Below are 17,927 nucleotides of genomic sequence, written 5' to 3'. Positions count from 1 at the left end.
CAGCGACCTAAGGATGCCTGGTAACGCCGCTACAGTCCTCCGCTCTACCAACTGAGCTATCGAGGGGATTAATCATATAGAAATATTCATAGATTATGTGGTTGATGCTGGATACATGAATACACATATTATCATCATTCATATCATTTATATATTTTCCATTTTTACACCTTTGTATCAAGTTATTTCGAGTCAAGGCAACAATACATGACTAATTCATTATTTTTTAATTGTGTAACTTGTAGAAATTAAGTAATTGCTTTATTGATTGATAATTATTGCACCTTAAGGAAGTCATTTAATTTGAACAGTTTTACTATTCAAATGACAAACGTATTACTTATTTAGTAATCAAGTAAAATTAAGGTTACTATACACACAACAACCCTCGATCCTAAGAATCTGTCATTATTTTATACCTGTATGTTTACCTACAGAACATACATGTTAGTGACATGTTGATTGTTGCACTGGTTCAATATGATTTAGAGAAAAATCTTTATCTTTAAATAAGATTAAGTTCAAGAGCTTTTTATCTCCTCGTATTCAATAGTATCTAAAGCTTGGACAAACTCTAATAAATCAATAAAAATAGTAGAAGCTACTGTACTTAAAAGTCTTAAAAATGTTTAATATGAATATAGACAATATTTACGTTCAGCTAAAAAAAAAGCAACCATCTCGATTTCCAGCCAACTTGGGAGTATTTGAACAGATCTATCACATTTTTTTTTCATATATGCTGCTACATTTTTAACACTGTTATCACTTATCGCTCCTTGTCACTTATTTAGTTTGTACTTATTTTATTTCAGTCTGCTGCAAAAGTGCACGCTGCGTATTGTTGTATATTGTATAAACCTACGTTTAACCACAATGTCTGTTGCACTCTGTCACATTTAGTTTTTGTTTGATTTATTTTATCTTAGCTTTATTTTGATTTGATTTATGTTTTTATGCTTATTGTTACTCTGACCCTTTCCCATCTTTGTATTGAAACTGTTGCACAGTAATTTCCCTCGGGATACATGAAGCTTCTTGAATCTTGAATTGAATCTTGATTTATATTATCGATGTATTATTCTACTCTAAGCTATTGCATTGCTGTCCCTGTCTTAATATGCATGTTTTCTTTATGGGCTTTTTAACTGTCCCACTTAAATCTTTCTTTCACCAGAGGCTATTATAATCATGTATATGTGAAACAGTAATACATACATACTAATATGAAATGGATTTTCAGATGCAGGCCTTTGTACTGACATAGATATCATTGTGAGGGCAGCACCACGTCTTCTGACACACTTGTCTATGTTTTCTGTGGTTTCAGTCGTCCACTAGTGGCAACATAAAGGCACCATCTCTCTGAAAAGGCACAATGCAATTTTTATTTCTGCAGATGGGCAAACCTCAGTCCGTCCAGAGGAAGACAAATAAACCAGTTGCGTGATTTTTAGCCAATTTATTGAGGAGAAATTGTTGAGGTACACTGTGTGGTTGCACATGGGGATAGTGGGAGGGGAGTTTGGAAAAACAACCACACTGAACAACGATAAAACATTCTCGTGGTTGAAACTTTGACTAAATGGGTACCTCACAAATAAACAATATTCCACTTTATTCTAACAAACCGATCTAAACATGCCAATAAAATTCCAAGAAAGCATTTTTTTTTTGTCTTTCCAATACATGTATAACACACAGTAAAGGCCGTTTTCTCGACTTAGATATATGAAATAACCTATCTTAAAGTATAGGCACTTACAACTGCTCAGTGGAATCTGACAAATTCTTGATGTAAAGAGAAAAAGCATCGTCCTTTTTCTCATCCAGATAGAAAACAAATGAAACCCGTCCAACAAATTCAGAGTGAAAACGACGTGCGTGTGATGTGAAGTTTGATGAGGTAATTGCGAGATGGGCTCTCGCTCTATCCGTCCAAATCAACCTGAGGTACACAAACATTAACAAAGAAGCAGCGAGAGTATGGTAGGATATAAAGATACAAATTAAACAATAAAAAGAATAAAACATGCTAATCAAAAAAGATCGGCATAAACAAGTACTTCCAGTCCCGCACCAAACCGTGTTACGTTCCCTCCAGTACACATACGACGAAAAAAGCAAAGACTTGTTACATATATGACATTTTCATAATATAGCAGCACACAAGTGAATCACAATAAGGCATCTTTGTGTAAGACTAGAAAAAAGAAAAGCTTCATAGCAGCAAGAGAATGATGAGTATAATCTAGTTTTCTCACTTTGGAATTATCTCTTTCAAATTACACACTAAACCTGTAAAAGCATCGACGTGTTTTTTCTGTTTAAAGCCCCTTTTTTTTGGAAAACAAACATTTGGCTTTTTGCACAACCGAACACGCACGAGTACAATTTAGAAACTACATTTCCGTTCTAAAATGTAACGAGGACTTTCTGCTCATCGGTTGGTTTATATACAGTCAAATCATTCACACCATGTAAACCCCTACCTACCCACGACTATGAAGGAGAAAACTCCCGTTGAAAACTTCAGTTCAGAGAGCAGTTTACATCAAAACAAAATAAAAATAAAAAGAGCAGAAACATGAATATTTAGGACATAATATGCGTGTAACTCTTTGAAATAACTATTGGAAGGTTTTGGCTATGAATTAAAAATAAAATAAAATTCAAGTAAGGTTAATTAAACGCACTGAATCCAAAAAAACAAAACGTCTACAAGTGACTTGGCTTTCCTTAGTTTATATACTATTTTACTATGACGCCGATTATTCTACGTCTATTCACCTGTCGGGGCGTAGCTTTCAAGACAATGTGCGTTACCCCGTTATGGGAATCCAGCCCAGAAAAAAAAAAGTAAATCAAATAACTTAAAGAAAAACTAAAACAAAACAAAACAAAACAAAAAAAAGACCCTAAGAACCCACTGAACTCTCCTCAACCACCATCCCCTTAGCCCCATTTAAGGAGTGTGTTTTTAAAAGTGCATCAATATTGTTCCAAGTCGCCCACTCTCCGAGGAAAAAAAAAAAAAAAAAAAAAGTTACTTGTGAAATTGATAACAGGAGAAACTGCGGCACGACTGACCATCACCGGGGATTCTCTTCCCTCCTGTGTGTCGATCAAGTAATCGTGCAACTGCAGAAACATTACATAGCTTAAGTTAAATTCCACGCCGTTTTCGCTTTATCATTCCTCAATCCAAAACTTTTAGCACCCCCCCCCCCCCCCCTCTGCTTTTCCACATGCTTTTCTTTTCTGTATAACCTCACGAGTAAAACCTTCAACCTGCGTCCATTTCATCTCAAACCTGGTAATAAAAAAACTTGCTAAATCTCCTTTTGCTCTGGTAACACGACACCCGGCTGAGGCGAAGAAAAAAAAAAAATCGCCTGCAAAACCATCTATTAAACTCTCCAACATGTCAGAGCTAGACCAAGAACAGAACAATAATAATGTAGCCTGGCTGAATTATAATACATGTACATATCATCCTATTAACACACTGTACTGGTCTGTGGATTTGGCAGTGAAATCACCTTATTAAGAACTGACCTTGTCCTTTTGTGTTAAACCTTTAACAGTAGCCACTGCTCCAGACCTCAAAGCCCCTCATGCACCCCCTCTGTGAGCAGGCCCAGCCCACTCCTGGCCAGCACTCTTCAGCATAAATAGATTGCAGTGCTATAGGTGCACAGTATGATAGAGAAATAGAGTAGCTAGCTATGGCCGTGCTCCTCTGACTGGATATCAGGTTGAGTTTGAATGCCGCGTACTGCATCATCAGCATTTCGCTCACTACTAGGTGAGGACAACACAATAAAACTGTGAATTGATAACTGCTCACTAAAGACGATAAAAGAGTAACATAACTAAATGCTAGCTAAATATACATTTATTATTATATCTTTTTTTTTTTTTACTAGGTTGTATCAAAAAGAAATATGTATATTTCATATAATTATGCTGTTTTTTTTTTCAAGTATGAAAATATATTCAAGTTTCCATTCTGGGAAACATAAGGCACTATCAAGTTTTCAAGACTTTTTCTTTTAAATAGCTTGTTTGATTACATGTGGCCCGTACAAACGGTGAAACGACACCCAAACAGGGCGTGAATGGGGCAAAACAAAGGAGAAAAACTAGAAATTTCTTATTTTCTAAAAGTTCATAGATTGTCACACCGTAACTCGTGTGGGCGCCTTGACGTAGACGCCGTAGCTCCCGCCTCCGTCACTCCCGTTATTTCATTGGCACACAGGCATGAGTGGTGTGTGTGTTGGAGCTGGGAGTTCATAAGTTGACATCACGTACGTCTGTCGGGGTGCTGGACTGGTCTTGCTGCTCCCTTGCCTTGTTGCCTGCTCTGATGCCGGTCTCCTGCCGGTACTGCTGGCCCTGCTGCAGGCTGGTGGCCAGAACACGCTCTATTTGCTCCTGGCACGCCCTCAAACAATCCTGGAACAAAAAGGGTCAGATGTTGTTACACATACACACACTTCAGTTACACCTTTGCTACCGTTTAAAGACAGGCTAGTCATTTACACACCAACAGGGTCCAGGCTCAGGTTGGTTGGATTATGCGGACTTTATATGCATTCATTTCTTTTAAACTGCTCTTATGCCACATGCACGTTATCCTTTAGTTGACGCAAATTCAGCAACAAGTCTCACTTTTTTTGGCAATTTAACATGTGTATAAAGCTGCTAGGAACCAAAAAGCAACAAAAATGATAGTTTCCTATAGAAATATGCAAATCTTTAGTGGAAATATTAAAACAGACAAGTTCATGGGTGTTAAAACATTTTGTACAAAAAGGTACAGCAGAAAAAGATGAGGTAGAAAACTGTAATACAGTCTTTTAACACATAAGTAAATGATATTTATACCAGCTCCAATTATGGCTTACAGACATATCTGAGATATTGTGTCCCCACATCAACACTTTCTATTTGTTTTCTCGGTTTTTGTCTGCATGATTCGCAAAAGTGGTGTTACTACAAATAAAACATGATCGCTGTATTCACCGATAAACAGAAGGTTTGATTCGCACACCTGTGCACAAACACTAGCGTGCAAGAAAGTGGTATTTTATCACATCTGATATGCAAGTTGTTTAACAGATCTGGTCACATGTGGGCATACCAGCAGGGAATTATGTGCGTTGAGGTAGGTGGTCCTGTCTGCAATATGACCAGAACAATGGGTACCAGCACACTCCAACACCACCAACACAGTGCAGCGAGTTAGCACGGTGGGCACAGGAATCCTCTCTGACATAAGACCTGAGCATGTCTGAGGGGGAATGTGAGGGGGCATGGCTCCTAAAGGACCTGTGGTCAGTCAGGAAACAGATGAGAAGATCTGGACTCCAATCCTCCCCCCACCCCCTCGGGTTTACAGCACGGTCAAGCCCCATGTGGGGGTCTAGAGGAAATCGCTTTGACCTACTGCACCCTGAACCTCTGAGTTTGGGTGTAAAACAGAATATAGGACAGTGGGACCGGATGTTTTTGGACAACTTCTCCAGTGAAAGGGGATCCTCTGTCTCACTGTCTGTGTCCCTCCGCAGGTCTGTGGGAGGTCTGGCTCAGTGAGCCGGCTGCTGCAGGACTCTTTAAAAGAATGAACCGAGGCTCGCAAAGAGGCCAACATTCCTTTGAAATGTACGGATAATTGGAACCCGATGGGCTGCAGTCGGAGCGCCTGTTGTGACGGCGGGGTTTGTAGGGGCCTCGTCGCCGTGGCAACGTAACCACAAGCTAAGAGGCAAACCGTGTTGTTCCTGTGGCCCATTGGCTGTGGTCTTTTTTGGATTTCTACGCTTCTGAACTGGTCCTCTCTGGCGTAACAATGACTCACTGTGACAATGAAAGCACACGCTGGGATAAATATATTATAAGCAGTATTTTCTTGTTAAGACAGAGAGCTGTGCAGCAGTTAAAAACAATGAATACGTTCATGTGTAAAATTAGGTATAATTCTTTGTTTACATCTGCTGTGACATGTTGATATTGTTTAAACTTTGAGTTTATTTAAATAGAATCCAATTTATACTGTATTTAAATAGTATACAGTACCAACTCCATTTATTAGCATTATTTTAATGCTTATTATTGTCCATTGATAAACTGTGCCAAATCTCATTATGATGGCATGCACTTTTTAAGACTTAGATATCATAAATACAAATCGTGCCCATTCACTCCCATTGAATTTTTAACACATCATCTTTATACATTACAAACTCCATTGATATTTCAAAATGCTCAGTTTTTTCCACTCATCAAACATATATAATCTTATTATGATTATGATGACATTTAGTTTTTGAATTGTTATGAGGTAACTGTGGCTCAGTGAAAGAGTGGATCGTCCTCCATTCGAGAGTTTGGCAGTTCGATCCCCACCTCCCCTGGTCCACATGTCGAAGTGTCCTTGGGCAAGACACTGAACCCCGAATTGCTCCCCGTGCTGTGCATGGGTGTGTGAATGTGGTTTGAATGGTTACATTAGATTAGATGGTCTGTAGATGTCCACTGGCATCAGTGTGAATGCCTGTGTGAATGGGTGAATGTGACAAACACTGTGAAAGCGCCTTGAGTAGTCAGAAGACTAGAAAGGGGCTATATAAGTACAAGTCCATTTACCATTTAGCATTCCATTAAAGTCAATGGAAGCCCATTCACTACCATTGTATTTATAATACAGCACCTGTGTACAGTACAAACTCCATTCACATGTCAAAATGCTTATTACTACATGCTTGTAAACTGTATGAAAGCTCATTATGACGACATCTACTTTTTAAGACTTATATAATACATAAAAGTCAATGGAGGCCCATTCACTTTCACTGTATTTATAACACAGCACCTGTATAGAGCAGAAACTCCATTTTTATACGGTCAGCATTGCACAGTGATTATGTGTTTTAACGCCCCATTCACTAATTGAATTCACCTAAGTAAATACATTAAAGTCAATGAGTTCTCATACATTTATAAAGTCATTTTCAGTGTTGTTCGGCAGGTATCCCGACAGCTCGGAAAAGACGCTCCTCGACTTCATTACGAACGTATTCCTCCACCAGGAGGGGCACGCAGCTAAAGTGGGAGCCGTGCAGAGAAATTGCATGTGTCCTACCACAAAAATGTGGGCTCCGAGTTTTAAGAAGACATTCCCTCTGCCGCTGCTCTTTATAGCAGCAGTCTGGCTCCACAGCCAAGAGCCAAACGCTCGCTCTCCCTCTCTCTCCATGAAAAGTAAATAGCTTCAATCTGCCACTACTAAAGTCATCGCTGTTGTTTACTAAAGGGCTTTTTATGCTGCTGCCGTGAGATGTTGCAATGATTGCTATTAACAATGCATTGTTGTGTAGCACTAAAAATACTGAGTAACTACTTCTGGCAGGTATGCGTTTCCTTAACTGCTGTACTCACCACCTCTGTGTTGGTGATCTTGGCCAGCAGGTCTGTCAGGTTGTCTCGACTCAACCTCTGGTCACTGTGGTCCAGCTGAAGGCCACAGACGGCAGCTCCCATGCTGCCAGTGGCGATCATGGAAGGAGGGTTCATGGCGAGGCGGTCATCTGGCGAGGAGAGAGTATAAATGTTCAATTAGTCAAGCAGCCGCTTAAGGCTACAGTAACGTAAATCACATTTGTAGCTGAGCACTTCATCTACCCAGAGGAAGTATGAGACATGCAAACATCTGAATCGTCCCCAATATGTGAGCGCCACAGCTGAACAAGACTTTCCCACAGTGTGAATTTCAACAGACTTAGCTGCGTGGTGTAACGTGCATGGTTTCCTTCACAGAAACTTCAGCTCTGATTAGAAAAGCAGAGTAGGAATCCTCCTACTCGCTGCGTAATATGCTCCAGGAATGACTCCCTCCGGTAACGTATCCGAGTCTAAAAAGGCTTAAGTGACAACAGGCCTGGATGGAGGAGGCGGAAGAGGGGGCAGCCATGGAGAGCAAACCTCCGCAAGCTGCTTTAGAAGAGCTCATGATGTGGCTGTAAATTAAACCTTCTCTCCTCGCCTCAACAGTTGTTTTCATTTCATGGGAAAGTATCTCATCTGACCACCAGGAGTCTAAAGGTTCCTGGCGAAGAGTTCACTCTTCATAAAGCGGCTCAGAGGAACCGAAAGAACTCCTGATCTAAGAGAAGGGACGGGGTATATCATGTTTGATGAATGAACTCACTGTCTCACATGTATGAGGTGAGGAACAAATACAAACAGCAGATAGATAGGTGTTGTGACTGACTTTTTCCCCCAGCTGACCAAACAAATCAGCACCTTAATCTAGTATTTGATGTAAGCTTCACGAGCTTTCGAACAAAGTGGAGTCTGAGGTTTGATGGATTATTCAGCTGTGAAAGTCCAAGTTGAACTCCGGTGTTAAGCTGCCAGTGTGCTTCTTCATAAAACGCTTGTTGGACAGTTTTAGTTGCGCTTACACTTTCTCTATAGTTCTATTACTGCCATTTTTAGTGCGTACAACCAAGTGCAGCACTATGAAAAATGTGCACCGTTACTCCCACATTAAATCAATAACGTGCCCGAGTGTGGCTGTTTGAAACACCTATAAAGAATTTCTGACGAGGCTGGATACGAGTCATAGCGTAACCCAACTCCTACTGGATTGTTTCCATTGGTAGGTACCCTAACTTACTTGCACGCCATCAAAATATGCTTTTAAAAAGTTAATTTACTCTGAGTGTAAGAAGGGAAAGTTAGCACTAACACACCCCTTATTTTTAGGAGTTTTTCCAAACTCGGCTCACTTAGGAGCTACTTTAGTTTTAGGATGTTTTGTGGATACAGCCCCTGGAGGGTTTTCCACTATTATAAAACACAGGCTTCTCCCAGTCTCAGCACATGGACATAACCAAGTAGCCCCCTTTCACACATGCACTCCAAATCTGAAAATATCTAGACATTACCAGGAGGCACTGTATGAGAGAATGTAAATGGACGAATCAATTGGATCGCACATTAAATACTTTACCCTGCCAGCTCCTGTCTGTTTAATGTCTGATTGAGCTCATGTATTAATAGAGCAGGGCAATATATGGACAGTTCAGTGATCGAGTGGGCGTGTCGACGATGTTTCTATCATGCAGCACTCTCGCGAAAATGTGAGAAATCAAACCTCGGAGGGTGAAAAGGAAGGGTCATTTACACGTAGACGCCAACAAAAATGACTAACTGAGATCCGGGAACTTCTGTCGGTGAGGGCGAAATCATCAGACACATTCAAGGAACGGAGACGCAGTGGGTTACCATCAAATGACCAACCGGTTATGTGAGTGTGGTGTAATCCCCGTCGCTCTGTAGAAAGAGCGCCATTTCGCACCTGAACCAAACCAAGAATTTACAGTAAGAGAGGAAAAATCTGAAACGGACAATCCCCTGTTGTGTGCTACATTTGAGAAAGGGAAACTTTGGACAATGCCGCACCAGATTAGTCAGAGTTTGAAGGAGACACAGCTTTAAAAAGAAAACTCGCCACACACACACAACTGTTAACTGTGTGCAAGTCCAACCCGGCACATAGTCCTAGCCCAGTGCAAACCAGTCGTGGTAGCCTGATAGCTTTGACTAAACCCTGGAGAGCAGCCTGCTCCACTACTACGCCCATCTTCTCCTCCAGGGGCCAGCTGTCCATAGGAGGAGCTCCTCCATCATAAGAATAACATCTCAACTCCATATAAAACTCCAAACATTTACATTACTGCACAACCACAGCAGGCCTCTCTTCTTTTTTTTCCACTGCGGCTGCTTTGTGCTTGGATATAACCAGCTGCTTATGAATAGCAGAGGCGACCGCTGAAACACACCCAAATATAAAAACAAGTGTGACACTAAAACTGCGCTAAACGGGGCATGAAACTCATTGAAGCAGCCTATGGTTCCAATAACTAGTTTCTAGTAAACAAGTGCTTATTGGCCAGATCCGACCGCACTGGCAATTGTGAGGAATTTCATTGCACCAAAGTGACCTCCTTTGTTATATTTCCTTTATTGAATTAGCTGAAGGAGCAAGCAGATGAAAGGTAGCCTTTTGATAGAGCAGTGCTGTGTTATTTGTATGAGGTAATCCTGCAGTAGTACTTCTGTCCAGGATATGAAAATATTAGAGGGATTCTTAGTATAGGCAAAAATTCACATAGGGATAGGCCTAAGGGGACATCTGAGTTTGTGCTTCTCCAGAGCTTCCAGAGTTTATTTTGGACGTGAGGCCAGGATGGGAGGAGGAAGGAGGATCACTGCCCTGACTTTTTAAACCTGGAGGCTTCCCTGTCAACAAACAGTACGGGGAGAGTTCAGCTGCACCTGAGTCCTCCAGCACAAGACACAGTATGATACAATCATTAACCATGTATATGTGGTTTATACTAACAGAGCATCGACTGGATTTTTTTCCCCCCGGACACTTAGCAGAGAAATGTGGAAATAACCACTTTGAGCAGCTGTGAAGAAAAAGCCTTTCTACAGGCTGAGACTAGAAAAGTGGATAAGGCAGCCGGTAGAGGAGAGCCGAGAGAAGAAAGAGGTCACAGATGACTCACGATGGGAGAATGTTGGTGTGTGTGGGAATATTCTGGTGGATGTGGGAATCACAAGGCAGCAAAGTGAGCGTGCAATTGAGCAAACAGATCAGAAAGAAGGCTCATGACATGATGTGCAGCTGTGTTACCTGTGGCACAGAGTGCAATGAATGTCTGTGTGTGTTTGCGGACCATCGCCAGCTTGTCTTTGGGAAGGGGCAGCCTGCGTATGATGTGCTCTATAAAATCATTGGGGATGACCGAGGCCATGTTCCACTTCAACTTCCCCAGCACGACCAGCTCCCAGTCCTAAAGGGCAGAGAAAGAAGATGCGAGTGAGTTCAGAGTCAGTCTCTTGGCAGACTCTACCCTGGAGGGGTTAAATGGCGTGCTGCCATGCCTCCATTGACCGTGAAAAAGATCACAGTCCGTCCCCATTCCCAGAGGAAATGGCTCTGTAAGAGGAGTAACATTTCTTCACTTTATCTCTCCTCGCTGTATCTTATTATCTGCGTGCCTTTCTCATTCCTCACATCCTTTGTGTTCATAACGCCGGCATGTGACAAGCTTTGCCCTGCCAATGAGACAGCTAGCCCCTTCCTTCCTGTCACAAGCCTCAAACAGCTACAATGAGTTTGCATTGCACAGGCAGCCGCACAGAGCCGACTCTTCATACAGTCAGCTTTTGCATCAGCAAGAAAAGGTGTACGCATTTCATGATTTGATTTCCTGTGTGTTGAGTCAATCTTTACGAATCACCCTTTTTCTAATTGAATTGGAATGTTTTTTTCCTGTTCGGCTTTCAGTATTTTTAGTAAGTAATAGCAAGGAGGAGGATGCAAATTAAGTATTTACACAAAAAAATGTAATAGGTATAACTGCACACATGTTTTTAGTTTTAAGATGTTAAAAATGTGCACTGATATGCTGCCATCCACGAATACAGACAGACCTCCGACTACACCGGATGGCCTGAGGGAATATCAGCACAAATGTGTTAGAAAAAGCACATGAACAGAAAGATCAATGCTCTTATCAGAATCAATAAAACTCTACATGGAGAACTTGCCTTTGTACCCACGTAACAAAACAAACAGTTTCCATAAAGTCTTGTTCTGTCAATTTACTGATCAGACCTCCACGTGTAAAGACAAGAGATTCAGAGGCACACTCACATATTTGTGAACTACTTCTACATGTCCTGTTACATGTTTAAAAAATTAAGTCTTGATTTTATTTCCCATCAAACCTACTAAATAAAAGTCTCTCAGCAGTGAAGCAGCATCAGCAGGTTTGTAAAGTGTTCCTGACACTTCTCCTCTTGGTCCCCTCATGACGAAGACCATGATGTCCGCCATACGCAGAGGACTTCTCAGTCATTTCATTATGATTACAGAAATCACTTTGTTACCTCATGGAGCCCTCTAAGAAGATGGCAGCACCGTTTCATTACCGAGTAAAGTTTTATGGCTGTCTCACCTTTAATTTGACACATATGCTGGAGTGAGTAATAGAAAAGCTGAGTGAATTTAGGTAATTAAGTGTATTTAAAGTTATGATTACATCCATAAAAACTGAAAATGTGCAGTAAAAGCAGCTTAACTGGACTTGACTGAGACATTTCTACACTGATGAATTCAAGTGTCACCTAAAAAGCCGACGTAGTAAACACCAAAAAACCCCAACGCCGACCGGGACAGCCCCCTCTTCACCAAACATCTATCTGCCATCTGAAATGTCAGCCATCATTCACATTTACATGGGTTTCCTGTATATAACCTGCCACACACTTTGCATGCAACCTATTTTATCACTTGTGGAAAGACTGGTGGCCGTGAGATGAGCGGGGCGGAGGTCACACAATCGCCCCGCCACCCCCCTTAAAACGTCTCTCTTCCAGCAGCAGCAGCAGCAGCAGAGTGTTCTTTACAAGGAAGAGCTGCAACATCTTTGACTCGCTCTTACAGCCTTCTCTGTGCATCCTGTCAGGATATTCAGGAATCTGGAGTCTTATAGAGCATCAAATGGGACGAATGTCATTTCCCTTAACAGCTGCAGGCGCCACAGGAGGATGTAGCCTATAGAGAGCATGTGGAGCTGTTTGTTTGGAATAAGACGATGCCAAACATTACCTGGTCACAGCTTCTCAAGTGGGGGGAGTCGCTGCTTCTCTTTAGGGCTGCAGCTAAGGATTGTTATATCAATTCACCGTTTTGTCTATCAAATGTCACACAGAGGGGAAATTTTGAAAAGCGACTATTGCACGCTGTTTAATCTCTAATTTGTCTTTTTTGATTAGACAAATTGTCTAAACCCCAAAGATATACAGTTTACTATCACAAGAGCTGCAAACTCCCACATTTCTTTTTTCCCCTCAGCTCTGCTTCTCTTCATCTTGGCTCTGTGATAGAAAACTGAGTATCTGACAATCGTGGAAAGTCTGAACAGCTACAGGTCCACCGCAGGAGCAAACTTCATCTGCTGATGAGGACTCTGTGACGCGGCAGAAAGCTCCAGAACAAGCTTGCATGTGGCCCTTGAGTGCAGATTGTTTATTCAACTTATCACCTTTGGGGATTTTTTGACTGCTGGTCGGACAAAAATAAGAGATTTTAAGAGGTCAACTTGGGCTTTTTAAAGCAAATTTATGACTTTTTTTTTTTAGAACAAATGATTAATTGAGAAAACAATTTATGGTGGCTTTGAAAACAACAACTTAAAGTTTGTTTAATAAGCAAAATGTTAGTAAGTGCTCTTATAAATGCCATAGAGACCTATACTCCTTGTTTAATACTTCTATAAATGTGTGGAGGTATAAGTTTTAGTATTCATAAAACCCACTATATCTAACTTTAATGCAGAGAAAGTCCATGTACTGCAGAATATCCATATTCTATACTGCATAACTGGCACTAGATGGCATCACACTCCTCTTCAGTCCACATGGATCCAAAGAAAGGATGTGGCTGCATTGTGCACAGCTCCACTTATTAGGAAAATGGGATACTTCCTGTGAAACTAATACAGCCATTATAAAATTAAAACCCAAAAACATGACACTGCATTTTGACGCTCCTGTGAATGAATGGGGCTTTTGAAATGATGTCCGGTTCTTACCAGCAGTTCTCGTGGTGTGATGGAGTTGTCTGTGTACATGCAAAGTTTCTCTGCTGATAGCGGCCTGCAGTCCTTTATCTTGGAGGCCAGAAATATGCACACAGCTCCCAGAAGCTGCAAATAACTCTTTCTCGTGGGCATCACTGCTAAAAATCTGTCCAAATAATTAATGGCTAAAGGGAAGACATCTTCATTACTCTTCTCCTCTTCACACACCTAAAATGGGCACAGAATGGAACAGGAAAAGGAGATGTTAAACAAGAAAAAGCATAAAAGATGTGGTGTATTTAACTGGTTATATGTGTTTTAAAGCAGAGGAGCAGTTGGTGGGGGGCTGCTTCGATGAACAATATGCTTTTTCCTTGACATAGTGTTGTATATAAGTTGAAGGTTAAATCACTAATTTCACTTGAGCAAAGTCAGGGAAAGGCAGAGACAAATTAGTTCAATAGGAAGTCGTTCAGAAGAAGAAAAAAAAAACGTCGCCATTCAGCTCCTCTTCCTTGTTTGGGGGCTTTCCGTCTTTAAAAAAATATTTAAAAATAAAAACACATCATATAGGAGCTTTAAAACGTGTGCACAATGTTAAGAAGTTGTGTTAAAATAGTTTCCGACGGTTAAAAAGCAGAAACACGATGTGATTTAACCTACAAAAGCGAAAGTGATTTTAGCATGCCCGAGCACAGCTTGAGCCATTTTCTTTAAAAATTAATAATAATTATTAAAAAGAGGAAGTGCGGAGTTTTCCAGCATGTAAATTAAGATTAAGCCCCCCTCTGTCACCTGAGCTAGTTAGTTAGCAACAAACCCGCACATTTAAAGCTGTAAACCGACAAATATGCAGATAGGCGGTTTCTTTTGAAGCTGGTTTTCTTCTTCGTGGTGGTATTTCCGACTCTCCCACGCCTTTGGTGACTCATTCAATAAAAAAATAACATGCATGACAGCTCCATATATGTGCACTAAAAACACTGGCTTCAACGGTGCCGACATGCAACAAAAAAAAGACGTGGAAAAAAAAAAAAAGGAGAAGCTAAAGCAAGTTAGCTCATGAATGCATATATAAAAAATGTGCTCCACAAACCTCGTGCATCCAACCTGCAACCATTCGTCTCATATAAGGCTGAATATCCTTCTGGACCCGCTGGAAATACGAGCACTGAGGTAAAAACCTGTCCTCAATTGTTAGTAAACTTTGCAACACTCTGTCATCATAGAGGATGTTTGGGTCAGGCTGGGCTCTCACGGCTATGTCCGACTCCAGGCAATAAAGCTCCATGACTCGGCCCACCTTCTCCCCCCCTCCACTTTTTTTGTTGTTTTCTTTTGGGTGAGTTTGTTTTGTAGCTAAATAATAAAAAAATAAAAATAAATATTGTCACAATATTGTCGAGGAGGAGGAGGAGGAGAAGTGCCCGGGATGAAGCATGAGGCTGAGACTGCTGGGTTTGCTCCAGTCCCTGCTGCCTCGCTCTGCTTCTTCTTCTACTTCTTCTTCTTCTGCTGCTCCGAGTCAAACCGGACACCAAGCAGGGGGACAACATCCGCCTACAGCTTTCAAAATAAAAGTCGCCGTGTGGCACAACCAACGCAGATACATGTTGTTTTTTTTAAAGGAATGTAACAATATAGCCCGATTTTTAATTTAATTTATTTTGATGTACTTATTTTTGTCTTAAGTATTATTTAATTATTTTTTTTCTTTTATGCCTTTTCTTTTTTTTGTGTAATATTCTTACTAATGCTACGTCATTATAATTTAAAATTTAAAAGATTAATTAACTGCCTTCATATGCTTACTTCTCCTTGTAAAGCATGATGCCAATGATTATATGTCTGTATATTTGTGATAATATGCAATAAAGTTTTTTAAAAAGCAAAAAAATGTTTAAAAAAAAGGCACCACCAGCGCTTTTTTCCAACTTTTTAAAAAACGATTTAATTGAAAATATTCAATATAAACATTGCTTTTATTACATGAATGGTGCCTTTAGATCCTCTGTATGGAATATAGGACAATAACTACAATGGATTATAATTTATAATAATCTAATTACATATATGTATAGGCCTATATTATGGTAGCTGTTTATTTTTGGCAGTTATTATTATAGAAATGAAAGGACGTACAGAATTTGTATAATAATAATAATAATAATAATAATAATAATAATAACATTTGTGAGCAGCAGCAGCAGCATTATCATCCTCGTAATAGAAATGTTAAAATTATATTATTACAACTAGAATAGATCACAATCTTTGTTGTCATTGTGTATTAATCAATGCAAATCAACAAATAACATGTTAATAGGTTGAATTAAATTGATCCGTTTTATTTATTTTCTTAGTATTTATTTTGTATTATTTGTTTTTTTATTTAAGTAACAAAACATAAATCTTTTTTTGTGTGTTTTTAAAGGATTGTGCTGGTGAAATAAAACTTTAAAAACTAATAAGGGCATATAACACTGACACTTAGTTTATTACATTTATTTGTCAGGGAGCATGTATAAACACAAACATTAACATCACAAAAGGAGAGATGTTGAAGCAGATTAGCTACAAATTCAAATTCAAAATACAACAAAGTACAAAAAAATATATTCAAAATTAGATTCAAACAATGAAGAACAAAGTGCAGACTTAATATGTGAAAACGCTTTACACCGTTACGTATAGAAAATAATGAGAGGAGGAAAAATAAATGACAAACCAGGTATTAATGAGAACAAAATGAATATGAGATATATGAAAATGTGAACTGCTGCAGACAAAAATATCACACGAATGCTAGAAAAGACACAAATAGAAACTTGCGGTAGGCCTAATAGTTACCATATGAACCACTATCGACAGTTGGCTAATAATGCAGTGGTTTTGCCATCAGCTGCACCCTCTGAAAGAATATTGCTTAAACCCCCGAATCCAGTAATTTGTGACTTAAATAAATGTTGTATTATATGTAGCCTTTATTCATCTCTTGCTGCACATAAAACTCCCCTCTTGTGTGCCAGACGTCCTGAAAGTCCTACCTTTTAACAGATGTTTAGCACAGTACACACTGTGCAATATAAGTGGAAAAACTTGTGTTTGGGTTATTTTAAAAAAAGAAAGAAAGAAATGTTTAATATTAACTTGGTTGAAGGCAGCAAAAGAGTGAATATCAACAAAGAAGAACACTGCTGTATTGAAAACTGGATAAAAGCCACATCACTAGTGTACAAATCATGACCGTTTACATTATTATACACAGTTTGTGGTACAAATCAATGCCTTGCACTGTCTGCCATTAGGCCTGTGTATCTCCAACCCAGATGGCCCGACATGTGTGAGGACAATGCAATGAATCTGGGACTGACTGCACAGAAGACATGACAAAACCTCTTACGAATACTCTCCCTCAAAAAGCTAACAAGCTAACTGTGGCTAACAGAGCAGTGACTAAAAAGTCAGGAAAGTTTTGTATGACTGCCTGTTAGTCCATCCATGCAGACATTAGTTACCAATGCTATTTTACGAGCGGGGTCATCCCTATGTTCCCGGTTGGATGTTCTCCGGTCGCATAAGCCCCTGCCTACGCTGATTTAATTCAGCGTTTTGTTAGGGTTAGAGGTTACCGTTAGAGTCAGGGTTAGCGGGTAGTGTTAGGGTCTACAAAGGCCTATTTGCCGGGGACTTCTGCACTGATTGTGGAAAAAATAACAGCCCGGGGAACGTAGGACCCTTTCTGTGAAAAGCGGGGAACATCGGACCCGGGGAACATAGGTACGCTCCCCGTACGAGCTACATAATTTTGATAGGATCATTAAATATCTCAGATTTAACTAATACTTCACTCATAACACTGGATTGCCTCTCATTTGTACCGGTACCTCGTCCAAAACTTACCTGATTTTGAAATTCATTTCCATAAGCTTCAGCTGTTCTTTGTGTTTATAGCTAATTTGCAAATAACACCCTAAACTAGCGTCTTTCACACGCTAGACATCACCCGCGGGAGAGGTATGTGAGAACGCAAATGTCCGATTGAGTTGGATCAGATCATCAAACGGACTTTACCCTGCCAACTATCTACTGCCGAGTCTGTGTAATCCCCCAATTGAGCCCATGTGTGAATAGCAGCTCACTGTCCGGAGAATTCACATCGAGCGAGTGAGCGTGTTGATGATGTTTCCATCACACGGCTCACACATAACCGGAACCAAACAAACATCTGAGGGTGAAGGAGAAGGCTGATTTACA

The 17,927-nt window shown here is 40.2% G+C and overlaps 1 protein-coding gene across 1 annotated transcript; it reads right to left on the bottom strand.

Annotated features, from left to right (window-relative positions):
* Positions 1-1,447: 1,447 nt before the first annotated feature.
* Positions 1,448-15,144, bottom strand: LOC310962393 (G1/S-specific cyclin-D2-like). The gene is made up of 5 exons (XM_083934856.1): positions 14,767-15,144; positions 13,683-13,898; positions 10,715-10,874; positions 7,447-7,595; positions 1,448-4,461 (listed from the first exon to the last, which is right to left on the bottom strand). The coding sequence occupies exons 1-5, from the start codon at positions 14,959-14,961 to the stop codon at positions 4,297-4,299; spliced, it is 885 nt and encodes a 294-aa protein (XP_083790982.1). The 5' UTR covers positions 14,962-15,144; the 3' UTR covers positions 1,448-4,296.
* Between the last annotated feature and the right edge of the window lie 2,783 nt (positions 15,145-17,927).

This window comes from Echiichthys vipera (assembly GCF_963691815.1).
Source record: "Echiichthys vipera genome assembly, chromosome: 20".
In the NCBI taxonomy this organism is placed as follows: domain Eukaryota; kingdom Metazoa; phylum Chordata; class Actinopteri; order Perciformes; family Trachinidae; genus Echiichthys; species Echiichthys vipera.
Note: the sequence above shows the minus strand (reverse complement) of the source record. Positions and strands in the feature narration are given on the sequence as shown.

What these genes read in the sequence shown, in the direction of transcription:
- LOC310962393 (XM_083934856.1), bottom strand. Translation starts at nt 14,961, where the DNA reads ATGGAGCTTTATTGCCTGGAGTCGGACATAGCCGTGAGAGCCCAGCCT. An exon ending in TTGCAGGTTGGATGCACGAG is followed by an intron (nt 13,899 to 14,766) that starts GTTTGTGGAGCA and finishes TGCCCATTTTAG; the next exon opens with GTGTGTGAAGAGGAGAAGAG. An exon ending in CATTGCACTCTGTGCCACAG is followed by an intron (nt 7,596 to 10,714) that starts GTAACACAGCTG and finishes TCTCCTCGCCAG; the next exon opens with ATGACCGCCTCGCCATGAAC.